Below are 27,516 nucleotides of genomic sequence, written 5' to 3'. Positions count from 1 at the left end.
ATGCTCTTGGCCATGCAAGCAAAACCTTCACACATCCCCAGCAATTCTCCAAGTTAATGCAATAAAAACATTGCATTACAACTCAGACCATTTTCAGGAGGTACCTCCCCACATCAGGAAGTCCATGTCTTCCCAGATTGCCACCATCAGTTTTCTCGAGGCGATGCCATCAACTCTCTGAGCACACCTCCAAGTGCCAGTGTCCAGGGGACAGCTCTGTGCTCTTTGGAAAGGCCATCTTCTACGAATGTGGTGAGGAACCTTAAGCCATTCATTCCCAACCAGCATGCAGCCTGCCAGAGTTATTAATGAGCTCTACTACAAGGCAATAGATCACAAATGTAGCTAGCATGACTATGCTAAATGACCTGCTATGATTTATTATCCTAGTGAAAACAAATATTATGATAAAATCACATAGAAGTACCCCATATCTTCCTTATGTTTTTTCCTCGTGTTATTTTTTTTTCTCCTCTTCTTTATTTCAAGCATGAAAGAAGATGAAGCTTAATCCTAGGAGATGATACCAAATCAAACCATGAAGTCTTAAAGCCACCAATTACTCAGTTTAAATTAGCAGTGGCAAAGTATCCCAGGCATACTGATTCTTCACAAATAATCCATGTCAGTACTGTAAATTGAGAAGGTGTGTTACAGCTCCTCATTTTGGGACAGTTTATTTTACCATTGACCCAAGTATTTTGAATTCTTATAATGTAAAGCACCTCGCTAGAAGTGTTACCTGTTAAACAGAGAAGGCTTTTTACATTTCAAATGGAGCTGTTTGAATCCATAGGACTCATCCCCTCATCTCTACTGGAGAATGTGACCTCTAATCTCATCCTGTTGGGTAATTAGCATGCTGATTCCTTCAGGGTATTAATGTGCTAATTATACAAGAGTCATTGCTTCTATCATTAACTAATTTAGATACCACAGAGGTAGACCTATTGCTGAAGAACAGAGGAGATGTTTTTCAAGGCCAAATGCTTATTCACAACACATCTGCGGACCGTAAGCAGCAGCACTATATCCCACACAGGTTTACAGACTTGCAGTTTCCCATGGCAGCTTTCCCAAAAGATGACCTGCCATTTGTGTGCCCACAGTCCAAATCCACAAACCTTTAAAATTCTAGGACATGCCTTTCTTGGAGGTTAATTGCTTTATTCCGCTCTCAAAAAGGCCATTGTTTGCTGAGCAAGTTTACTTACAGTTCAGATACACAGAGCTCCCGCATGGACCTTACCCAGGAGCAGGTGCTGACAGTACCATCGCAAAAATAAGCCCTTTGTCCATACTCAAGAGCACCATTTCCCCTGTTGCTGTCACTGGTTCTTCCAAGAACGGCTCAGAAAGCAGAACTGCAAAGCCCACAAAGCCAGGTGAGGAAAACTGAAAGCAGAGCCCGGTTCCGTTGGTCGAACTCAATGCACAGTGGGCTGGAACAACCCACTCCTGTTCTTTGCTCCTCTTGCAGCCAGCACTTTTCTCAGTCAAACAAACAAGGAACTGTTTCCCCAACCACCAACTGGCATGTGCCGGCCACCACCTCAGGAGGGGGAAAGCCCTGGCTCTTCCTCTTCACCTCCTGCACCAGGCAGAGGAGCCCCTGCAGCTCCGGTCCCACACGCCAGCAGCTGGGCGCTGCTCCAGGCCGTGGGTAGGCCATGAGCGGGCTGAGCCGCACTGCCTGAGGTCTGAGCACTGCCTTCCAGTGGCCAAAAGGGAGTTCAGAGGAGCTTTCAGACTAATGTGCTCCCGGTAACTCTGTGGGGCTGCTCGGAAGCAGACGATGTGGTAATTACCACGTGGGTCTTTCAGAGTGACCCAGCCTCTGGTCACGGACAGGTAGGCACTGCTTTCCAGTTAAGAAGCCTATTTCACTGACAGAAGCCACACACCTGATCTCATCAGCTCTCTTTCCACCATTGCAGTAATTTACACAATAGCAACATCCATTTCCAGGCCAACACAGAGCAAAAAGCAATTAAGGAAGCAGAGGTCAAACCAATTCCTTCTGCAGCTGCTCTTTACTGAGGGATGCATTTGGAATCAGAAACGCTTCTTTAAAAAAAATATCTCTTTCTAGTAGAAATGCTGAAATATAAAAGAAAATTAGATTCACTCATGTCCATTAAAATGGTTGAATTCTTGAGGACAAGCACTGTGATGTAAATCAAACATTTCTATGCTTCCTGCTTATCGATGCATTGATCCTAAGTGATCCGTATCAAACTGGAGGCAGCCTGTGTGCTCAGGGAAGCTTAGCCCTGGGGCAGGGACCAGTGCAGCTGCCATTCCCCATTCCCCATGGGGCTCCTGCACAGGATGGGCTGGATCGTACCCCAGGGCCAGGCTGGGCACGACCACACAACCACGACTGCCATCAGCCTGATGCCATCACTCCAGAAATTGGCTCCTGCTTGAGCTTTCCCTCCTCTCCTCCCAGCTTTCGTCACATCAAATTGCTTTTATCCGGTTGACAGCTTTGCCTGTTGCTACGCCACCAGGCAATTGCCTCTGACCCCTGAGTTTGCCTGGACGGCATCAGCCCAGGCACTGGATCCAGCCAAAACGCCCTTTGCCTTCCTCTGCCTCTGCACTGACACTTCCACACAAGTTCTTGTGAAGAGCATGACAGCAAGATATTTATGATTTATGACCGATGCGCACAGTAAAGTTTAAGCTGGCATTTCAAATATAAATTCCTCCTTTAACTGAGCATATTAGCAGCCCTGAAATAGCCAGGAAGACGTAACTCACAACATTTTCTTAAGCTATCTGCAGAAGCATCTTGCTTAGCTGGGACCATGCAGCATCTGCATCCCCTGAAAGCCCCAGGCCAGATGTGGCTGAGCAGTTCCCAGCATCATGGTGCTGAGTGCCTCTTATGCCGCCTGCAGGCATGCTGGGCCCAGGGCCCCAGCCCCAGAGCCTCCCCCCAGGCACTGGCCCCAGCCCCAACCTCAGAGCTGGCAGACAAATCCCAGCACACAGCAGCGGGTGGGCACAAAGAATATAACTTCTCCAGCCTCCTCCATCAGCTACCTGCAAGGCAAGTGGAACCTCACAGCTCCAAGAGAGGGGACAAATGGCAAGCAGGAATTGGCCTCTGGTTTTTCATCTGTGCTCTCCTTCAGGTTAGACATCAAGCAGAACACCTTGACCCAATTTATATGTCTGCCATCAGCTTATTTACAGAATATTCTCTAACAAATAACCCCCAAAGCATGGTGGTTTCACATTTATCAATTTAATCTCCACCAGGCTCCAACTTGCATGGGAAACTCATTTCCCAGCATCTCCTTCATCCTCTGTGGATGCCCAGCTGCATCAGCAATCTGAACCAACTGAGCGTGTGGCCAAATCCTAGCCATGCACGTATCCACCTGCTGCTTCACAGGGGAAACCACCACCAATTCACGGGAACATTCTTTGGAAAACCATCTCCCCTCCTCATCCTGCTGCAAGGGCAGCCCGTGCTCCAGCTGGAGCATGTGCAGACAACTGAGAAGAGGCAAAAACAATTTACAAACTCCTGTGTGGCTTTCTCCTGGTAAGCAGCACTTTGTGGCATTCACAACAGCAAATCAATTATACAAAGGACTTTTTTTTTTTCTGCATGTCCAATCATTTGTTTTCTAATTAAACAGATCTAATCAAAGCAGAGCTCCAAGTAGCCAAACTACATGCAGAAATTAAAGCAGTGACCAGAGAAGTGTGTGCTGTCCCAAAGGGCACTGCGGGGCTCAGACCCCTGGCAGCTCAGATCCCTTCCAGGTCGGGGACATTTAACCAGCACAGTGTTTCATACCCAGCAGTTAGAAAGCAAATTCTTAACCTGTGCCGGCAAGGCAACCATGTTACCAGTCTCCCCACCTGTCATAGATGGACCACTGGAAACAAATGAGGGGAAAAACAACAACAGCAACAAAAACCACTAAGACATGGAAATTGAGAGGTTAGATTTATGCATGGAGCATTATGCTTTGATGCAATCAAGTTTTCATAGCTTTGGAGACAAAGCAGACAAGGCAGCAAGCCCCAGCGCAGAAGCATCCCAACTGGGAGGGGGGCAGCGCGCTCCCACACCTCCAGCAGCCATGGGCATCTCATCTCCAGGCTGCCCCGCCGCCTCAGCAGCTAGCCCCAAGCAGATTTCTCCTCATTTGATACACAGGAAGATTACACCCAGTGAGACGCTTCAGCAATTTCTTTCACAGTGGCATGAGCAAAACAAGATAAAGGAGAAAGGTTGAGAGAGGCGTGACACTGTTTAAATTAATGGGCTTGGGAAAATCAGTGAGTGCTGGAGGTTGGCCTGGAGAGAAGAAGCTTTGGTTCTTTCTTTAGGAGAAAAAAGATTCCTAAAAAATTCGAGAGACCTCCAGAAAAATACTGTTCTGCCATGCCTGCAGTGATGCACAGACTGAAGGCACAGACTTCTTATTAACAAGGTCAGTCAGATTGAAGAGTCTTCATTCTGCCTTGCTTGCAAGCAACAGATTGGCTCGGGAAGCACAAACATCTTGGTGCTCTCACCACTATTAATCCTGTGTCACTCATGAAAGCGGACAGTCTGTGCAAAAAGCTAAATCCAGCCCCAAGCATCTTCCCTGAGCAGCCCAAAATATGCGGTACAGGCAGGGGCTGCCAGACCCCTGGCATCACAGGGAGACCAGCATCTTCTCACCACAGCAGCTTGCCCACAGCCTCAAGGTCATATCTGATTATTTTTATAATAATCCTGTGTGTGGTTGCTTGGTCCCATCACCCCAAGAGCGGAGATGCCCTCACAGGACCTGCTGGGTCACGTGCGGAGCAAAGCAGCAGCATCGCTGTTCTCGCTAGAGCTGGGCACAGACCATATGGTGCCCAGTGCATAAATGCATTAAGTATTTTATAATGCCAGACACAAAGGCCAATTTCTGATCTAAATTAAACAGGTATAAATCCTGAGAAAATCCTCTGCTGACATCAATGTTTTTCTTTTTTTCCCCCCTCTGACTAAGAATAGGATTACACAGATTTAAACACAGATTAGATTCCACTTCTGACCTGAAATATTTATATATTCCTGATATATGGAATATATAGATACGACAGTGCTTCAGAAGCACAGGTCTAATAGAAAAAAATTCTAGCAGCAAATTGCCTAACTATCTATTCATCTAAGAGAGATTATGGTACCCAAAATGAGAGCATTAAAAATTAGAAGCCACCCTTTATTCCTGTGTGCCAGCACAGAGAAAAAAATCATTTGATTCTTATTGAAGGAGACAATTTTTCCCCCATACATGTGTGCAAAAGACAGTGCCTGAATATATATATATATTTTTTTTTTTCATAAAAAGTAATAGGAGAAACAAGGGTTCATCATCTGAAGCAGCAAGTCAGAAATTAGATGTGTAATGACCCCAAACAGATTGGGTTTTCCATCCCTGCAAATGCGCACCTGAAGATGATGAAAGCATGACCTTCAGATGCCAACATACAGCCAGGCAAATCAAAATTCACATGTATTTCCAGAGAAGCCTGAGGCCATATCCATTATCTGCCTTCAACATGGTCAGCTAACTTGGACATTTGGAAACCAAACTGATAATTAAAAAAATACCATTAAAATGACTTGATATGTCTCCGTTCCATTCTCAGGACTCTTAATAATCTCATGCAGTCCTAGCAAAAACCGAAAACATCACCCTGACTCCAAAGCTTACACCGTGAATCTGACCACTCATCCAGAATGAATCCTGGTTAGTTTTATTTCAAGCTGCTTTGGGTAAACATGGCTTTGGGATCTGTAAGCCTTCGGTACAACGGTTTGCCTGTCTGCCTAGCTTTGGCTCGCCTGGAAGGTGTGGTGCTGATGAAGACCTTCAGCTTTGGCCCATCTCTCCAGGGTTTTCTGCCCGGTTAATGTTGCTCTCCCCTTCATCTTCACCAACAACTGTCCCAGAAATGCTGTCATGTGGATCAAGAGCACCCCAAACCATTTTCTACCATGCAAAACATACTCAGTAGGCAGTGTACAAAATCAAACAGGTTTCTACTAGATCATCTCCACCAGCCACAAGAGCGAAGGGCTACAGTTGTGAGCCTGTGCTCCCAAGAGTCTGTTTGTGCCTTTAGTGACTGCTTATTCCAGATCTTGATCAACCTGAAATATCCGCCTCCAGCAAGAAGTCAGGATTTCAAGGAAGATCCCATTCTTCTTTTCTAATGCTGTAACAGCACAAAAAGAATGAATATGCTCCAGCAGGCAGTATTTCCTCAAAAAGAAATCACGTTAGCCGAAGCAAACTGAACTACCCCAAACTAAACCATTATCAACACATCCTGACAAGGATTTTTCTTCCTCTAAAAATTCAAACTTCATTAAATGGTCCTCAAATTTTCCAAAGGCTGAGAGAAAGGGAAAACGAGGCAGTAGAGGAACAAGGTATATTACTATTGAACAGCAATCTGTTATTTTAATTAAGCACTCTCTATTAACTGGAAGTTAATTAGAACCGCGGGATAAAGCATCAGCGTGATCTTGTGGGCTGAAGACATGAATTGTAACAGCACTTAGTGGTGTTGTCAGAGCCCCTGTGGTGCGTGGAAGCCCTTGAAACCATGGGTGTAGGTGTTCAATATCCCTCTGTTCAACAACAATTCCTTGGGAACTCAAAAAACAAACAAACAAAGCAAAAAAAGAAAAAGAAAACTAACTTGGTCCTAAATCATCATTAAAGCATACTGAACAGTGAAGAGACTCATAAAATCCTACAAATGGATCAGAAGAGAAAGTGCCTGCAAGCTGTAAGTGATCTGAAGATGTTAACAAGTCACCAAGATGTGGTTTGCCCCGGAGCTCTGGTGGTTTTTATTGGGCCATCTGGGCTTTGCTGCAACGCAAACAGCATTACCGCCGATTGTTATTAACAACGTTATAATCATTAACAAAATACCACAGTGCTCAGATTTCAGGTGTCATCTTACCTCCTGCCGTGCAGCCGGGGCTTTCGGAAGGTTAGGCTGGGATTTAGAGGACAGCCTGCCCAAGACCCATCAACAGGGAGAGCACACCTCTACAAGCCAGCATCCAGCCCTGTGGAGCCCAGGGCTCAAGGCACAGCCCCTCAAACATCCTTTTCTGTGCTCTCAGAAATGCCCTCGGAGCATCACTGGAAGGCAGCAGCCAACAGCACTGGTGCTGGGCCCAAATTCCACACTCCCGTCAGCAAAGGACAAGGAATAATTAATGCCCTTGTTCACAGGTGTATGTGGCTAGGAGAACACGTTGTCCTTTAAAGCCCTGTCTGACTGCAAGAGACAAATTCTGCCTGCACCCAAGCAGAAGATGGCCCGTGGCGGGTGGTAGCAACACTGCCAAAAGCAGCACGTGGAACAAAGCACCACACCGAAACGGGCCTGCCTGTCACTGCCTGTAAACAGATGCTCTTCACCCAGGCAAGGTGTTTGATGGAGTAAATTAAAAATAAAACATCCTACCCTCGAAGTGTTGCCTAATTGTCTTTTTTCTGTCGGGACGTTAGACTTTGTTTGAGTACCGATCATTTTCCTGGTTTTAGCCTCTTTTGGTGAGAAGCCGTGTACAGCTGACATTCTGGTGGAGACAGCCTCCCCCTGAGCTCATCCCGCCTCATTTTAGGCACCAGGGAGGGATACCAAGGCAGTGACACCTCCAGCAAGTATCTGAGGTAGGCACAGAGGGGAAGGCAGACAGAAAACTTGAACAGGGGACCCTGCCCCAATGGAGAAGGAAGGAGAAGCACTTTGGTCTGTAAAGGCCAACAACCTCCTGTGTACAATGCCAATATGCCCAAGGAGGAGGAGAGATCTAAGAACTGGTCCAGAATGCCCCAAACCTCACTAAGGCAGTTTGTGTGCCCTGACCTGGAGGCATGTACTGCCCATCTCCCACAGAGGCCATACCTCAACCCCACAGTCAGTCCAAAGGACAGGACACCACGAGGAAAAGAGCAGAGAAGTGGCTTTTAGGGAGCTGCCCATTTTCAGGGTTGGCACGCGCTGTCTTTGGGAAAGCCACAGGAAAAACATGCACAAATTGTTATTACAGTGCACTGAAAGCCAGACAGTCTATTCAAGACAAAAAAAAAAAGCCACCACCATGGAAAAAATAATAATCATACTTTGTCTAGATAGCTCACCACTCTGCAGTGGAGCTACACAGAGGGAGGCAGGAGCCCCAGCTGATAGGGACTGGCACGACTCCACTGCCTTCAAATGAAGCCAAGCCAATGTAAAGACAGCTGCAGACTGGGTCCAAAATATGAAACCACAAAAAGGGCTCCTTTAAATTATTGAAGATATACTTGATTTCTGGCTCCCGCAACAGCTTTTGCAGCCCTCTATCCATTCAAAGCATCATCAGCCACCCTTCAAGCAGGATTATTTTCCTTTTCAATTGGACTTTGACTCAACAGCAAATTTAATTAACTGACCTAATGGACTGGAGCTGTGGATTGAAAAAAAAATAAATAAAATCAGCTCCCACAAAACAAACAACAAAGAACCACCATTTCAGGAAAACAAACAAACAAACAAACAAAAACTAGAGTAAAAATGTGGCTTGTGCTCCTGCTTTTTATAGATGCAAAATACCAACAAGACCTCAGCTGTGCTCCTCATGCTGTGAGGTCCAGAGAGCTCCTCCACTCTGGCAACCATTTGCTCTTCACTGTCTTGTAATGGAAGATCCCAAAGCCCTTTACCAGTTTCTCTAATGTGCCAAGAGCAGGCTAGTGGTAAATGCCACCTTCCCCATCCCAGGACTTTCATTTCACTAAAACCACAAAGATCCACCCATCAGTGCTGCAGTCCCTGCTGGTGACACATTTCCACCAGTGTCCAGAGACTGAATGTGGCTCTCAGCATTCACCGCCACTATGTCCCCAGGACCACCACATCCCCGTGATGCCACAGGTGTCTGCACAGGCTTCCTCATAGGTCCTCACAATGGGACAGGTCTCTGTTCCTCTGCTAACCAGACAGGAGGCTCACAGCAGACCAGCGAGCAGAAGACTACAAACACAGCAGCGTGAGCGACACCTCTCTATTCTGGCACCCACAAACCCCTCGAGTGCCTGAGCTGATCTCTATACACTTGGCTTTTGGACTCTTCCCACAGGTACCTGCTAGCAGCTACTGCTGGAGACAGGACAGAGCTGCATGGAGCTTTGGTTTCTCCTGGAATGACAATGCAGGCTGATCTCAACTTGCTGTGTGACCTCAGGCAGGCTCTTTGCCTGATCCCTTCCCGTCTCATCCAGACGGCCATCTCCACGGTCACAACACCACTCACCTCCTGTCAGACAACAGAGTCCTGACTGCAGCAACAATGCCCACAGCTATGCCTTACACGCATCATCCCTCAGCAGCCACAAGAACTTGGCCCCGCTGCTCCTCTGCACACTCCTCACCAGCTCTGGAGCTGCCATTGACATTTCTGGATTATTTATTGCAACTTTCAAAGCAAGCACTGCGTTACTTAACAGCGAAGTGCCACTTAAAAGGCATGCCATTGAAATCCGGCTGCATTACGTATGGTTATGAATCAACTAGCTTCCAAGTGACTTATTTTAAAATACATCCATTTGCACACAACAACAAAAAAGTAAAATAAATCAGGCATCCACGCATCAGTGCCAACTTCATCAGCTGCTGTGAGGAGCAGTGTATTCCACTCATCCTCCCTGATTGCGCAGAGCTGATACTGTTTGCCTTCTGTTGTTCTCTTAGAAAAAGGGGAAAACAAAGAAAAAAAGAATTTCACATCCATCACGTGAGCACCTGACAGAAGCTTCCAAGAACAAATTCATTACTGCACATGAAAGGTACAGTCAAGAACGATGTGCACGCAAAGCAGTGATTAATTAGGCTTTTTGCTGAAGAAATTTTTGTACTTGAAGGGTAGGATTTAAATCCCTGATCAGCATCACTTCTGCTATGACACGTTTGGAAACAAGCTAATGGGTTGGAATTAGGCTCGTGTGCAGGCTGTGACACCTGTATCTGCCACGTAAGAAATAAAATAAGAAAATACTTCAAAATATTTTCTTTCAGATGCAGATTCCTTTCTGTTCTTCAAAAAGACAGTGCAGTAATGGGTAGAAAGCTATGAAAAATAGAAGAAAAAAGGTTTGGGAAGCACAGGAACCTAGAGTGGCCAATGGTGCAGGTATGTCCCCAGACCCACCACTCAGACCCAGGTCCTGGGCACCTGCAGTGAAGTTGCACTGTGGGAGGAAAACCCACCACCTCCTGGGGGTCCCACATTTCCATGGAGCAGCAGAAAAGCCACCAGCCACAGTGGTCTCTACAGCAGCGCTGCCTGGATGTCCACAACATTGTCTCAGCGATACCAGAGCTACCCAGCTCCCAGCCTACAGCACATCCCCATGCTGTGCTACATTGGCTTTGAACAGCACACCCAACTGCCAGTTTCTACTGAACATTTTCATGCCTAGAGAACAAAAATAAGAGATTCAGAATCCATATAAAGTAATAATTCCTATCCAAGCCAAGCATCTCCAGCGCTGGCAGAGCTCTCATGTGAGGTTAGCACCTGCAAGGTCTGGGGACCCCATCTGTGATGTTCCTCTGGGCTTGCCCCCAGATCCCAGCCTTTCGAAAACTGAGGTATGAACGAACTCACTAATGGAAGAGGTGATGTCAGTGTCAAACACCTGTACCTGCCTAATCTCCCAGGCAAAAGTTATCTTTGCCAATGCTTGGGCTTCGGGATTGCACAGTGCTCCTCTTTCATTTGTCCAATTTTTGACTGTATGTCAAGTTGGCTACTGCCAAGAAACATAATTAATGCGGAAAACCATTCCCAGTGGCACCAATCAAACACAGAGCAGACATGGTGCTTCTCCAGCAGCTCCAGCCTTCAGCTGGGAAAGGCTTTCACAGAGGATAGCATGCAGACTGAGCTTCCCTGGAAACTCCAGCACTGGTCACCCCTTGCACAGCAGCTACCAGACAGGCACCATCCTGCACGGGTTCCTCTGCACACCTGCAACTACTTCTTCATTCACCTCGGAGACAACCAAGGCCATGCTAGACCAACAACAGCAGCACATTTACCTGTGAACACCAAGCTGGCATTTTCCAGTTCTTCTTGGGGAACCTTGAAGCTGAAGGACTCGTTGTAAAAGGGATCTATTGTCCCTCGCATGCAGGAGGTTTTCTTGGTTTTGGTTAACTTCAGTCCATGAACGAGCTGAATTTTCACAAAGGGATCTGGCAAAAACATGAGAGAAAAAACACAGGCTGCAAGTTACTGGTTTTATAAGCCGATGCTCCTGGTTTGGGAAGGTTCAGCACAGCTGGGCATGTGGGAACAGGGCTGGACCATGCTGGAGAACAGCGCTGGGAAAGGAGCAGGACTCGTACCGCCACACAGTGGAGAGACAAAAGTCGGGCAGCTGGCTTAAAAGTGCTCCCTGCTGAAACCACGCTGAGCACAATTAATGACAGCCTTGACTCAGACCAAATGCACTGCTCTTTCTGGAAAATGCCAATGTTCTGGCAGCAGCAGCGGCTGGGGCAGGGAGCATGGCAAAAACCCATGTGCATGTAATTGTGCACGAAGCAATTACCATCTCAGAAACAGCAGGGAACAACGCATGGACACTGTAAAAACCTAACATTGCCTCCAGAGTAGCTAGTTACCCTAAATAAAACCATTGCAATATTAACATTCATGCAGTGCTTGGCACCTGCAAAACAGAGCACAGCCTTAAATGGGCTGCCTTACAGCACAAAGCATCAGGGTAAACTGGGCTCCTGGTTTCTCGCTTTGCTCTGGGTCAGAGATTTTGACTTTAAGCAAGATGAAGGTATTCATACTCTCTATTTTAGCTCAGGGTAAGTGTTCTGGACACTGGTTATTGCTAGCTATACATATAAAATAAGGATCTGTTGCCTTGAATTAATAGGAACCGAGTATCTGAACCCTCCTGGGTCCCCCCCAAATTGCAGCCTTGCTGCCGGTCTGCTTTAGAAGCACACAGAAGCTGTGCATGAGTAATGTGAGAAATACCCTGCCCTTTACCTGAACCTTGGCTCATGTCTGTCTGAAGAAGCTGTTTTGCTCTAATGATGTCCACGTTCAGTCTTCCTGCGCTGGGTAGGTAGTTTAGTGACAACAGCAGCTCCCCCAGCTCGACTTCATTCTACAGGGAAAAGGCAATGTGGAAATTCAGAACAAAGCTCGGAGGGGAAGGAAAGAGCAGGAAGATAAATTAAATAAAACCCATTTGCCTGAGTGCCTGAAAAACAAATTTTAGTCACACTCTAAGCCGCAACCAAGAACCATCTGGTGGTATCTTGTGCTGAGCAGAAACAAGAAACAACACTATCCCCAGATGAAGGTCTGTTCCTTAAACCTCTGACCACTCATCAGCTTTTCAGAAGCCACTGCAAAGAGGACCCATAAGGAAGAAGGAATACAGGGTCAGTAGTTTCTACCTCCCTTCACTTTGAGAACCCCCTGGAGCTACTCATCAGCCTCACCTCCTGATGAATGCACACAACACGGACCCCATTGGAGAAGGTCTTCTCCTCCCTCCCCAGCCCCCATGGACCACCACCAGCCACCTGGAAGCTTCAGGAATGGCTCAGGCAGGAGATGGTTAATGCATCCCTGGGGCAAATAAATAAATAAATAAATAAATAAATAAATCTGGAGAATTGAAAGCACTGCTCCTCAGACATGGCAGTACAGAACAACCTCTTCCCCTTAGCACGCCCGGGCTCAGAGATGCTGCTGTTCTCGGATGCAAAATAAACACAAGGAAGCAATGCTGGAGGTGCAGAGCACACCCACCTGCCCCAGCAGGGCACCGCTCCTTCAAACTCATCCCAGGTCCATGCAGGAGCCCAGAGCTAGCTCTGCATCCCCAGTGGCAGCACAGGTCAAAGCCCAGACTAGATATGACCGCCACCGCCCGCTCACAGGAGAAGAGGAGCTGCTGAGGTACTGCAGTCATAGCAAAAGGCTTAAATGTCTTTAACAGTGCCCCAAATATTAGATTACAGAAATCACAAAGTGACTGGGTAGGCAATAAAGAAAAAAAAAGCTCTGAGACACAGCCACAACCTGAGCTGGCGCCAAGAACCAAATTCATCAGCAGACGGGTCAGCACACACGGTGCCCATCCTGGGCAGAGCTGCGAACATGAGCACACCCAAATTCCCTCCAGGCCCCCAGGTCCTCGGTGTGGCACGGGGCTGCACCCGCTGCCTGGCAGGAGGGCAGCACACCAGCAGCTCCTCCTGCCCGCAGGCCATTTGGCTCCTCATCCTACAAGCCCAGCGCTAAATCTGACGTCAGGTAATCATATTAAAAGTTCTCCCCCAGGCATTTTGTCTCCTCTGTTCCCACTGACTACTCCCTGCAAAGCCGCAGGACGCGCTCAGCATGCAGGAGCAGGTGGCAGGCTGAGGAAGCCCTGCACCTCTATGCAATACAATACAATCTATTTTTATTTATGTATTTGCCTTCTAAGGAAAATATGGCAATAGGCTGCCTGATCCTAAGCCAAAACCACGTGCCCTACTCACACACTTGACTGCCCCAGAGCCCCGCCAGCAGCATCAACCCCAAACTGGCCATCCCGATGGCACCTCTGCACCCTTGCTACAGCCTCTCTCCCACGCTATAGAAAGCATCTGATTTCTTAACCCTAACCCTTTTTATCACAGCAACTCTTGGGTCACATTACATGGCAGGATGTGATTACACAGCACACGGACTCCTCTTCACCATGTGCTGCAAGCCTTTCTGCTGCTGCTGCAGTATTTTTGCTTTTCCTGGAAGGCAACTTGCTTCCATCAGCCTTCATGAAGCCCCACATCACAGTTCTCTTCAAAATATGGTATTTTCAATTATTTCAATCAGAAAGACATTTCCCAACACCTGACCCAACACATACGCAGTGCTTACAATTCTTGCAAGGTCAAGCCACCCCAAAACAAACCGTTGTGCCCAACCATAGCACAAAGTAAGGATCTAGGAGAGCATCACATGCAAGGTAATTTAAATGATCAATTCTATCATCTTTGCTTTGACTTTCCCCCAAAACCTCTGACACATTTATCACTGAGAATGGTACCCCAAGCAGGACCATGGTAGCAGACCTGGCCAGGAGCCCACAGCCAGAACAAAGCCACCCCGATGCTGTCACTCGGGATGACTTCTCCTTCCCCCTCCTGCCTAACAAACCACAAGGGCTAATCTCAAAGTTCACACCTGGCTTGTAAAATCTATTACGAGCACGGTAACAGAACACTCAGCACCCACAGCACACAAACAGGACCCACCTGAGGTATCCCTCAACCTCACCTCTTTTTTTTTATAACACCAACAATGTTTTTAATGCATCCAGGCTTGTTTTCTGCTCGCATTCACTGCTGTGCTGGGCTCCATGCAGACTTTAATTCCTAGAAATTCAGGTACATTTAGACAGCACAAATTAGGAAACTAATTAGTGATGCTATTACCAGCTGGGAAGAGACAGTCAAACAGTTTAGCCTGTAAATACCAAACTCCTGACACAGCCAGGAGGCAGGCTGACACTGGGCAGGAAGGTAGGACTTTTCAGATCACCTCAAACTTAGAGTGCTGGAAATCCACAGTAAAATTTGGGGTAATTACTTCCAGACCCATCCATGGGGGAACCTGTGGACCTTAACCAAGACATGCAGGAATTAAGAAGCTCCTCAGCCAAAGGAGAGGCTGCAGGAAGGGGTCTCCCTGGGAGGTGAGGGGAGGCTCAGCAGGGACACGCAGGTCTCGCCCGAGGGTCTGAGCCAATGGGAGCAAAATCGCTCCATTTTTCACGCCCACAAAAATCAGGCTGGGTATCCCTGCAGCCAAGCCAAGTTTGTTCAAAGAGCTCCTGCGACGTAAGCACCATGGTGCTGCTCAACATGAGACCTTGCTGGGGAAAGGTAAAGCTAAATCCCAGATTTTCAGCAGGACCCAACCTACCAGGGATATCAGCAGCTCCACAAGAACCTTTTTGACTGTTTGGGCATAAATTTAAGTGAGGAGAGATATAAAATACTTTATTTTGTAAGCGTGATCCACCAAACTCAAAAAACTATAACTGGCTTTAATGAGTCTCAGCTCAGGCTTAAATTCCCAAATCCCAGTAGAGCCTTCTGTCTCTTGCTGCTTTTCATGTGTGTCCAGATTTTTGCTAATTATCTTAGGGGAGGTAAGGTACAAGCCAGCCCAGAAAGACCGTGGCAGGATGAGTGTGCTCAAAAACAAAGCAGCCCCACGGCAAGGCGGAACAACAAAAGTATTCCCAGTGATAACAAAAGGTGCTTTCAGAAGGAAACCCAGCTCCCCGAATAGCTTACAGTATGAGTGACTCAGGCCTTTAAAAGCACTTAACTCGAGCAGTGAACTGCCTCTGATCCTATAAACACATTATTTCTACTTTAGCTGCAATGATCTAGGAAACAATCTCAAATCCTGCCACAGTGGCCAAGGGGACACCAAGCACTCAGGAAAACATCCATGGGTGGTAGCTACCATGCGTTTATCCCCAGAACATCAGATGAGCACCTCCACCCCGCGATGCCCAACCACGCTCAGCAGCCTTCCCCTGCTGTTTGGCCACTTGTCGTTTGCAGTCGTCATTAAGCAACAGGCAAGGACCCAACTGGGTGCTCCAAGAAGCCCCAGACCCAAGGTGCACCTTCTCAGGTTTTTGCTCCCTGCTCTTTCCCCAGCAAGCTCACAGCAGGTGTGCCTTTGCTGACGTGACAGCCTCACTAATAACACACACTGATGGCACGCTCTGTGTCGGACAGGAAAATGGGGATGTAGGCAGAGGAGCTGTTAATGGACTCGGTGCTCAGCGGGCAGAACAGACATAACTGGGGAGCTTCTGGAGTTCACCATACGATGGACAAAAAGGACTCTTCTCATTACGGGACAGGCAGGAGACCCAGCTCAGGGATGGATGCAGAGGTTCCATGGGGCTGGTGGGGCCCGCAGGGCTGGCCAGGGTGCTCCTCCAGCACACGGACCTGCTGAGCTTGGGCATCCACACTGCGCTGCCGTAACCACTGCCCCCCGTGGCCACCATGCTGTCTATAGGTATTTTTATCAGCAAGAACAACATCAAGACATGTCTTCCTGGAGAGACCCCAGGCACAGCAGCATGGCTGTTGTTCTGTGGCACACCAAAGCCTCCCCAAATCTCACCCCTGTGTTTCAGCTGAGCGCAGAAGAGAGGGATGCGAGCTTAAGCACAAGACGTGTCACCAGCGCATTGGTCATGGCAGGGGACAGAAGCTTCTGAATTTTCCTTTTCCTCCATCTTTGCATCGGAAAACTGAAACGCTGCTGGCTTTGCCTATGTGAACACAAGATGTTCACAGAACACAATGTGCAGAGGTGCCCCTCAGGCACGGCTGCGCAAAGGCATGGTTGAGTTACCATTATTATGCTGATGACGTGCTGATTTGTGCTGAGATCCCAGATGACCCTGGGAAAGCAATTTCCTGTTTGATTAGGTGCCTAAGTGACACAAGCCTAGATGTCTGAGACTCTCCTGAAGCTCTCATTTACATTTCACTCCTGGCTGTTCCCCTCCACAGCCTATTTCACAGCCAGCCTTGGGCTTGCCTTGATCCAGAACCTTCTACCCTTACTACTTGGGATGAACCAAACACACAAAGGATATATTTTTTTTCCTCTTCTGTCCTCTCTGAAACACAACAAAGCTGTCCCAAGGGAAAGAGAGTTTTTAATTAATGCCACTTGCACATCTTGTTTGGATCTGGCCAATTCCTTACTCGCAGCCCCCCTGAGCTGTTCGTTTCATACTGCTACAACACCAGCAAAATCCTGCAGCTAAAAACTCTTCCCAGTTCCCGACGGGAACCAGAGCACATTACATCAGCACAGACATCTATGCAACGCTCCTAATGAAGTTTCAGATTGATTTTCCTCCTCAAGGTTATCTGTGATGATACCTCCAGGCACAGCAGAAAACTGATGGCTTAGAACAGTTTGCTCTAACAGGCTCTCTACAGCATCCCGTGACACACAGCGATCATTTCTGGAAGGCTGGGCTATTAAGGACCAGAACCTGAAATATATACACACACACATATATACACATATAGATAGATAGATAGATATACACACACACACCCCAATGGAGAAGAATGTTACCTATGTAACAGAGGCTGAGTAGATACATTATGAAGAGAGTCACAAAATCCTTTCTGAAGTCTTTGCAAATTCACGTGGCCACAAGGAAACCATTTATTCCCACCCACCCTCCCAGGAGATACTGCCCATCTCGAGGTTCTCTGATATTTTTGAGCTTTCTGGCAACAGGACAAAAGCAGCTCACAAACAGCGTGTTCACAGGAGCCGTGGCACGAGTCCTGCTTCTACAAACACACACCTTGGGGTAAGGGAGGTTAGCAGGCTTTTGCTCTCTGCATGGCACCTGCAGCGATGCTGTGGCTGCAGCAGTTCCCCCAGCTCTGCCTCTTTGCCAGACCCACCAACATCCTCTATAATGACACCAGCAAGGAGAAGCAGCTTCTCATTTTCACCTCACATGGGGAGGCAGTGAGAGGGGAACTGCCCACAGGGCAGGGACGAGTACCTGGAGGAAGGACTGTTTCTGATCCAGATCCCTAGGCTGTACAAGTCAAACAGCCCTGACGTTTCAGCCATAAAGCAAGGATCCATCTGGGAACCTGAAACAGGAGCAGAACGGCCACCTGCCACTTGTTCCCACCAGCAACTGCAAGAGGAGGTATCTCTGATTTGCCTCTCTCATAAAAAAGCCTCCAGGCACGAGATGGAAGGCTTCCTCCAGAGAGCACCAGCACCTCCTCTGGGCTCCTCCTCAACAAAATAATTCCTGCAGCATCGCAGTCCTCTGCAGAAAGGGCAAGGAGTGAACGACACATGGGTGAAGGGAGGAGGTGGCTGAGGTGACAGCTGGAAGCAGAAGAGACAGATAAGGGCAAAAAGATAAAATGTTCAGAAAGAAAAACTTCCCAGTGCTGGAGCTTTAAAGACTGAAAAAAGGGAGGGAACCAACCAACCAAAAAACACAGCTCGATTTTTTTTTCCCAGGAAAAAAAATAGAGAAAAGATACAACGAAAAACGGAAAAAGCCCTGACAATGCTCACTTCCATATTTGATTTCCTCCAACTCTGTTTTACCAGCATGGAGCCCCCTTCCACACCAACACACACGAGGGTGAACCAAATGCTGTGCCATGGCTCTCTAAACAAAGTCTCCGGACACCTTTCCATCTGTCCTATGCCTGTATGAGAGATGTGTGCTGGCAGGTTTTTTTAATAATACCCCATGCTACCAAGCGCAAAACATGTTCCCAAGGATGGCTCCTTCTCAGACTGCAGTGGACAAGCCCAGGAGTGTCAGTGCCAGGAACAAACCCGGTGCAGGCACAACTGCAGGGCTCCAAGCGGCATGCCAGGGCCACCTGCCTGTACGCCACAATTCAAGGTAATGTGCAAAAGAACTGCCCCAAAGTGAATCATTACCTGAATTTCAAATTCCCTTCTTGCTTTTCCTTCCCAGGCAAGGCATGGTAAGAACAACAGTACAATGCCTGCCGTAGGCTTATCCCTGAGATGGGAATCAAAAACTGTAGAGCCCTGCCACAGGAGAGCTATTTGTGCAGCACATGCTGTTTTGAATGGACAAAGATGACAGCTCCTTAAAAGACTGTCACTCTACTGCTCTCATAGTATGAAGTTAAAAAAGCAAGTCCAACACTTATCCCCTCTATTATAGAAATGGCTTAATTTGAGGGGAGAAGGAATCTTTGTGCTATTTTCCCCGACTACGACCACGCAAGTTTTTTTCTTTTGCAGAATGATCTCCAAGCTCTCATTACTGTTGGTCTAAAACGTTTATTCCTGCCTACTCAAATCTGCCAAAAGAGAAATGAATCATATGTCAATAAAACTTGGGGTCCTGAACATGTGTTTTGGAATTAATCTTAACAGAGAAATGTGTGAATCTGAGCACAGCCACGGCAAGGGCTGCCAACTTCATTCATGGTAATTAAGCAAAGCCACACACATTTAAGGGGATATTTAAGGAGCGCAGAGCGTTCCTATGGGGACTGGACTCAGTGCTCCTCCATGAGCAGCTACTGCACTTTAGAAACACTCTAATTATCCTAGAGAGGAAAAAAAAAAAAAAAAAAAAAAGTCATCCAGAACTACTAGGGATAACAAATTTGGCAGTACTGACATTTCCTACAAGGAGTCAGACCTTCTGCATATTTGTTGGCCCTGATCATATACTGGGCAGCAGCTCACCTGTGCCTCCGTTTTGAACACAATCCCACCAAATTCTGTACACACTTTCCAAACCAAAAAACGTGCTTCTGTACAGGCACAGTCTTTCACCTGATGTTTAGCATTGTGTTATCTCCTTGCCCTGGTTCCTCCAGAGGACAGCACACTGCTCGCCCATATTCAGCTTCTCTGCTGACTCGACAGGCTCCTGGTATAACAACTGTATGCATCCTGGTACGATGAGCAGCCTGGTTCATCCGACTGGCTAGACCCAAGGTAACTTTCAGGCTTTCTGTTAACAAGCAGCTCTGTGAGGGGGTAATGGAGATGTTCTGGCACCAAACACACCATGCCTGTGCCCACCCAGGAGCTGCACACCCCAACACACAGCTTGCAGGAGCTTATCCTGGTACAACCCCAGTGTTACTGTGGAGTTACTGCTGCAGGAGCTGGACCATGCCTCAGTGCACTGCTGGCACCCATTCATGGTCCTGTGCTGAGGCACAGCCCCACCTCTGGGCTTGGTAGGGCTCACAGTGAGGGTGGGACCAGGGCTCAGCACCTGTCCTATCAGCACGTACCTTGGCAATGGTTTCCAGGTAGCAAAGCAGATGGTTATCTTAGCTGAGCCCATTTAGGATGCTTTCCCTGCTCTTCTGCAAACCCTGTCCTGTCCCACCCCATCAGGATGAATCAAAACCCTTCTCCTCAGCTCCTGCTGCCTGGATTCACTTCCCTCCATCTCACCACGCTTCAGTCTATAAATGCCAGTTAGAAAAAAAGAAAAACCACCACATATTTCCTGTCTTCCATCTTTACATTTCTTATCTACGCCCGTCTGTCTTTCTCTCCCTCTGTGGCTGGTTTTACAAGCACCTGTTGCAGAGCTTTCTTCCATGCGGGCTCCATCACTGGTGGCAGAGCTGCTGCCAGCTGCTGCTCAGCCTCACAGCCCCAGGCAAGCCAGCCCAGCCCGGAAAGTTTTCATCACCTAATCATCAGGGCAGCACCACGGCGGCTCTGTCTGGCTCTCAGGAAGCCCACGATACCTTCTGTAAAAGAAAGTACCAGCACTGGTGGGTTGTTCTGTCCCAGTCTATCCTGATCTCACTACACAGAATGCACTTGGGCAGCCCCAGGTTCAACCAACATGAAGTGAATAAAGGCTGCTCCACAACCAACCAAGCAAAACAAAGAGAAGTATTAAAAAAAAAAAAAAAAAGTCAGCATGTCAAATCTATCATATCAAAGGCAGAATCTTTCAATTGGCAAACAAAAATTACAAATTTCTAGCCTAAGCATTACTGTTATTGAAAGGCATTAAAATGCAGACTTTCAAAGTAATAAGCTTTATTGTTTTACTGCTTCCAAGATTTATTTTAACCCTTTGATCAATGCTTTTATCTTTAATCTCCACAAGCAGAAAATGAACTCTAGTCAATGAGCTTTAAAACCTTATCAGTGAGAAAACATGGAAAAATGATACAAAACATCCTCGCTGGATGTCCTGGTACAAGCACTGCTATTCTCTTTGCAGTCTGCCAGTTAGATAGTGCCCAGCCAGAAAGAACAAGGAAATATGAGAAGACACTTAACTAAAGCCACAAAACAAGGCACTTAACTGACTAAGGTGCAAAGGATTTTTTGGTTAAATTAAGATTTGACTTGATCTGCTTGCTATCTTATGGAAAAAGTCTTGTAAGGTTAAGCCTGTTCATTCACAGTGAGTTTTATTTTTCTCGTTAATTTTACAAAAATCAAAATGCCAATTCCTGCATAAATAATTTAGCTGAAATCCTGCTGGAGCAGCCAGCACTGCTGAAAGCAGCAGCAGCTTTTCAGTGAAACTTTGGAGAGGCCGGAGGAAGGGCTGGCTCCAGGCCAGGCACGTGAAGGCTGAGATGGTCTTGGCGAACCAGGGTAGGCATTAGCTGTGCGGTGACTCCAGGTTACTAATAAAGAGATGCAGAATGCAGAGACGTGTTTGTCATGCAAAGGCAAAGAAAAAAAAAAAAAAAAAAAAAGCAAGGCTGCATGGCATGAGTCACGAGAGGATAAGAGGAATGCAAAGAGACCTCTGTCCTCAGATATATCAATGCTGAGCCCATGATGAACCACCAATACCAAAAAGAAAAAAATAATCATGTGTATTCATGAATAAACATTTGGGAAAAAAGGTGGTGAGGGGAGCCCAAGAACATCTGTTCTTGTTTATTTTCCTTATGCACGTTTGCCCCTGCCTCTCCAACCATCATGCAAAGCAGACCCCAGCACAGACACCAAGGAGCCCACAGTTTTCACTGGCACTCAATTTTCAGATTTTTCCTTTCTGCATGAAAAAAATGTCCTGGCTAATCCCATAATGCTACTGTTTCTACTCCAGCAAATCCAGCCAGCTCTCCTCCAGTTATCAGGGTCTTGCTTTTCCTCTCCCTGAGCTCTGAGGAAGCACAAAGCTCTCTCCAGTTGCTGTGCACCCAGAGCTGGGCAGAGACCTCACTGATTGCACACAAACACTGCCTGGCTGGCTTTTCTTCCCACCAGCACCTGATGACAAGTTCCCACTCCAAATCACCCTCTCAGACCCAACATAAACCAGAGGCAAGGTCAATAATTTCTTGTTCATCTCATCCAACACTTGTGGCTATGACACCCTTTTGTGGACACACAAAAATCAAGGGAACTGTGAACTGTCCCTGTTCACATGAGGTTTTTGATTCAGCAAAGGCTCTAAGGCCTAGAAAATGCACTCCCACAGCTGGTGACACACAGACAGCGGCAACCGTGTTAGACCAACCTTCAGCAATACTCCCTTCCTTAGCACAAACAGGTAGGACACCCATGCCTAGCTCTTGGCTTAGCTTTTTACTTGGTCACTGCAGGTGATGGTGCTAAAAGCAAATCTGGTAGCTAAGGGCAGGTCCTGGTTGCAAAGCTCAGACCTCAGAGTTCCTTCCCTTGCTGCAGAGGAGGTGGCACTGCCCAGTGCCCTCTCCTGAGAGGACCCTCTGCACCCTTCTCCCATCCCACCCAGACCAAACTGCAGACCCAAACCTGCAAGCATGCAGCAGGCCATGTACATCAGATATAATCTGCGGCAAGTTTAATTTCCTTCAGGGACACAACACAAATAAAATTATCTTGCAATTTTTTACTCTGGGATAGATTTGTCTTCCATATACCTTCTTTGCATCAGATCATTACTGAACTGGTGCCAGTGGTTCTCCATGTGTACAACCACAGGAGTGACCCAGCTGAGACAGTGTCACTGCAGCGTCTGGGAAGAGATGCAGGTCACTGCAGTGACAAGAAAGATCTTCCACAAGATGCAGATTTCCAAAGCAGGTTTGATTTGTTCTCATTAGAGTTGACATAGATCTTCTGTCATTCCACCTCCCCTGAATATGAAAGAAGGCAGCTCCTCTACCTCACCGCAAAACAGCTACAAGGGCAGCTACAGACCCAACGTTATTTCAACCCAGCAGATGCTGTATTAACAAGATGATGATGACTAATCAGAAAGAGTATCAACTGCCAACAAGCAAAGGAACTATATATACACACACACACAAAAAAAAAAGTGAGAAAAAACGTGGCAATAATCTGATAAATTCTGTTACCTGAGAACTAGGAACAAGGGCTTTCCACCAGTGACCGCCTTTCACAAGGTCTACATCACTCAAGGGCATTGACACTTTGCCAATAACACAGTGGCGTGAGAATTTGTCAAAATCCACTACGGTTAAAAGCAGAGTTCTTCTCTGGGCTTCTAAAAATGGGATTTCAAATGTGTACCTCTCTTCAAACACTGGGTTCTGAGTTTTGCGCTTAACTCCGGTCTGCTTGGAGTTCTTCTGGTCTGGAAGCAGGCAGATCTTCACGTAGGGGTTGGAGTGAGCCATATCTTGCCTGGAGCCATCATATGAAATCGGGGGAGGCAGGTCCTTAGCCTCAATGACTCGCACTATTAGGTAATTATGCAACAGGTCATACTGAGTGCTGAAGTGCAGCATGCCCAGCTGGTACTTTGATAAGATTTCCTCATCTGTCAAGGAGTCCATATCATCGCTATTCGAGTCAAGAGAGTACAGTCTTGGTTCAAATTTTCTAAAATAGTCATCTGGGCTATAGGTTTTCCGCAGGATAGTTGGCTGAACTATTTCTTTCTTGGCTCCTATTATTCCAAACTCAATAGGTTTAATGTCAATTAATGGAGAACTTGGCCTCCTCGACTCTAAACCTAAATGAGAAAAATGCACAAAAATGATTATTAGAAACTCAGTTCATTACAGACCCAAGTCACATTGTGGCTCTTTGAGTTCAGCTATTCTGCATCTATGCAATGCCTCACACAGCAAACATTGCTAAGTGGGACTTTTCACCATTACATTTGCAAACAATTAACAGCACCCTTAGTAATGCTGCAGTGCAACCTCAACTACGATTTTTTCACCTTGTCCATTTTCACCACGCACATGCTTCAGCAAAAAAACAGGGCTGACCCCTTCCACTGTGCTCCTGTTGAGCAGGATAAGATTTTAATCAACATACCTTCAACTCTACTTGATTCCCTGTCTAAGAGATGAAAGAGCAGGCAATACACTCTGATTTTTATTTTTTTCCCCACAAGAATTACATTAATGTTGGAAGGACGACCTTACTTGAAATCCGCCTGGTGAGGCTGTAAGTGGACCGTGATGCATCTGAAGACGACCGCCTTCTGTCAGGGGAAACATCCTGAAGAGTGGGAGGCAGTTCACTGATTGTATTATCAGAGTCTCCATCTTTGTCCTCATTTTGGCTGCTTATCCTGTTATAACGAGAGACCTTTAGGTGATTCAGCCCAGTAAAAGGACAATATACAGAATAAAAATGTATTCAGATATTCTGTGTCTAATCTTGTGTGCACATCCCTGGGTGCCACAGGGTATCTCCTTCATATCTATTTGGCAAGCAAAAGGCTGAGCAACTGACTTCATGCCTATGTAAAAGGGAGATGCTTTATCTTTCTGCTTGCCTTTCAAACAAGAGCATATCAGCACCAGCATGTGACACAGGCTACGGAGGCACGTGTGATTTGGACCTCAATCAGCAATAGTAAATTCAGCTTTGAGGAAAAAAAAAAAAAAAAAAAAAAAAAAAAAAAAAAAAAGCCCTCATAACATGAGCTTATTGCTGTAAATCCAGAGCCACCCTTTGGAAGCATGGCCATCACCAGGAAATAACTAGCATGGGAGCCACCATGCTCAGACACCTGAATCCCTCTCTGAGTAAAATATTACTTTGCAATACAACACTAAGGTTTCAAAACTCAGTAAGTAGGATTAATTAACAGCTATCTATTGACATCTTTTTAAGTAACTGGTTCCATAAACCAGAGGTGACTCTCAAAAGACAGGAATTTTACTGCCCAGTGGTCTTGGTGAGGGAGGAAAGGGACAGAGGGAAGTCAGCAGGATCTCACTAACAAAGTAAATGTCAGTGAGAGCTGTAGCATCCTTGAGAAGACTCAGTAGGAGACTGGGATCATAAAGAAGCCTGCATAAAATTCCTATCTCAGCTTAGTTTTCATCTATTAGAGCAGTTCAGTTAAACATCTCAACTTCTCACAGCTGCGGTGGTTTGCACCACTGGCCAGGGCCTCCCAGCTTTGTATGGAAGAGCAAGAGCCAGCAGTAACCCAGCTGCACCTTCTGAGGAGAGCCACTGCTAGAAATCTGCAGGTGGAAATGAAATCAAGCGATGGTATGAGACATGTAAACCATCATGCTAAACTAATCCATGAGACAGAGTACTCAGAAAAATAGCAGCAGATCACGAGGAAAGCATCAGCGTGAAATGAGCAAAGCAAGGGGAACACTGCTTAAGCCTTGCTCCTGATTCACTCATCCTATGTTCATGGCCAGGTTGGGTATAAATGAAGTATGTTGAATCATTTGCTCTAGCAATCAATGACTGAACTAGAGCAATAAAAATGTTCTGGAAAAAAAATGAAAAAAAAAAGTTGGAAACTCATAGAAAAGCCCCCCTGAATACAAAATAGACTTAAACTAGAATTTCTTATTAAAATTCACAAAATTCCCGTCAGGATCTAGCGTACATGCAAATACGCACCAACCCAGACTCACACAACTCATCCACATCAAAAAATAAATCACGTCAAATCAAATCTAGGAATCAAAACAAAACCCTATATTAAAGAGGGCATGCAGTATTTGCACAATCCCGCAGCCCATTAAAGGCAATCCAAACCATGCAGTTTGACATACAACCAGCACTAGGAACACAAATAGCTTTTTCATGCCCAAATGCAGGTCTGCACAATCATACGTAGCATTTGGACATCTTTGTGTTTGAGAAGCAAATGCACAAAATGAGGAGAAGACAGGGTGAAAAGGGAATCAGGAAGAGAGGCATTAAAGATGTTCTACAACGGGTAAACGTAATAGTGAGTTAATAACGTACAGATGACCTTTAGTAAGGAAATTGCTACTGAGCCACAATAATTTTTCCTCAAATAAACTTTGGCTCTGGTTAAAGCAGCTCTGTTTCTGTTTAATCAGAGCCTTTGGGAAGAGGAGTCGCGTTCTGATTTCAATTTAATCTCACAGAGTGTGCAGCATTTATCTTTGGGTTTTTAGGGAGAATACTCCATAACAGGCAGTGCTGACAAACACCCTCCTTCCCAGCCCATTTTTGCCAGGACTGGGATGCAAGCACTCGTGAAATAAGAAGCAGCAGCTACCATGCATTCAGGTCAATAAAATTAGCCTCAATTCAGTAAGATTTTATTTATTTATTTATTTATTAAGTTGCTACTGGAGGCTACTATAAAAAATTCAGGAAGTGAGAAAAATAAACAGCCTCCCAAGAGAAAAGATTTCAGCTTGCAGCTTTAGAGTTCCCTCCTGAATTTCCAGGACATCAGGTGTCTCACAGCTGCCAAAGAGAAAACCTTTGGCAAAACACAAAGGACAAGCTATCAAGCATGGGCATTCAGGTGTTTGCTAAGTAGGCAAATGAAGACCATAAAATTAGTTCTTCCCTAGGGACTGAGTGGGGAAGTAGGAAAGGAACACACTGCACTGTGTATCTGCATCCTGGGTGCATGAAGAAGTGGCAACAGTGAAAGATCTCAGCAGAAAGCCTGGATCTGGTTGTAAAACACTTGCAGGCTGTGAGCAAGGAATACAATAAATTGATTTGTTCCCAAATTCAATGCATGTATCTAAATGCAGAAGTGTTATCAAATCCACCTTCCATTTGAGAGGTTTCCATTGAATCTAGAAGCCTTCTTTAAAAAACAAATAAAAAAAAAAAGTGTGTGTGTATCAATTAGCATACACGGATGTCTGAGCACTTTAAAAACACACCCATTAAACACGTTATGCTGAGACCAATTCCCAACCCCTGCTCTGCTCACACATCTAACCCCAGATATTGTCTCCTACCTCCAAAAATGCATAAGGAGATTGAAAAGTGTAAGATTAACAAAATGAAAGTAAAAACTTTCAACTTGAGAGCTGTAAGCCAGCTGAGGCTGCACAGCATCATTTCCACCTTAAATCCACATGCACAAACAGCGCAGCCCTCCTATTGATCTGCGAACAAAATACATCACTTCTGTCTCTTGCCTTTTACTCTCCCTTCCTCTTCATTTTCCAGACCCTTGCTTCTCTACAGTTCACCTTCATCCCTTTCCTCTCAGTTGCATCTCTTCAGCTCCTTCCTCACCTCCTCACTCCAGCCAGTTGGGGCTGCCTCACTGCTTTCCAACAAGGTCACCCCAGAAGCTTAAAGCATCACCATCCTTCCTGGCAGCCCCTGGGGTCCATCCCTGCTGGAGAGCAGGATCCAGCAGCCTTCTTCAGCAAGCAGAGCCCTACAACAATGTGTGTCAACAGCCACGCTTAGAGATGACAAGATTTATAGTAGTACCAGAGGAGATGGTGATTCCGTCATCCTAAGGCACGACAGCATCCATGCCTCCACTCCAAGCACAATTACTTGGTTCCTGCCTGCCCTTCCCAGGCACTAGCTTTGGAAACTTGCCTCCTCTCATTGCTACAGCAGAAAAGAGAAGCCCTAATTGTACCAGGCTGCCTGAAGCTGGAAGGAAAGAGAGATGTGACACTAAAGGCACAGCCCTGGGACAT

The 27,516-nt window shown here is 46.4% G+C and overlaps 1 protein-coding gene across 5 annotated transcripts in view; it reads right to left on the bottom strand.

The window, feature by feature from the left end:
* The window catches only part of SYT17 (synaptotagmin 17), a 38,319-nt gene that overhangs the window by 2,661 nt on the left and 8,142 nt on the right, over positions 1 to 27,516 (bottom strand). For all 5 annotated transcript variants that reach the window (XM_084536891.1, XM_084536890.1, XM_084536892.1 and 2 more), the window contains 4 exons: positions 24,022 to 24,170; positions 22,981 to 23,600; positions 12,092 to 12,212; positions 11,122 to 11,277 (listed from right to left, as the gene is read on the bottom strand). In XM_084536891.1, the coding sequence (XP_084393017.1) occupies positions 11,122 to 11,277; positions 12,092 to 12,212; positions 22,981 to 23,600; positions 24,022 to 24,170 (1,046 nt within the window). The remainder of the gene's footprint in view (positions 1 to 11,121; positions 11,278 to 12,091; positions 12,213 to 22,980; positions 23,601 to 24,021; positions 24,171 to 27,516) is intronic.

This window comes from Aythya ferina, assembly GCF_964211825.1.
Source record: "Aythya ferina genome assembly, chromosome: 15".
Taxonomy (NCBI): domain Eukaryota; kingdom Metazoa; phylum Chordata; class Aves; order Anseriformes; family Anatidae; genus Aythya; species Aythya ferina.
Note: the sequence above shows the minus strand (reverse complement) of the source record. Positions and strands in the feature narration are given on the sequence as shown.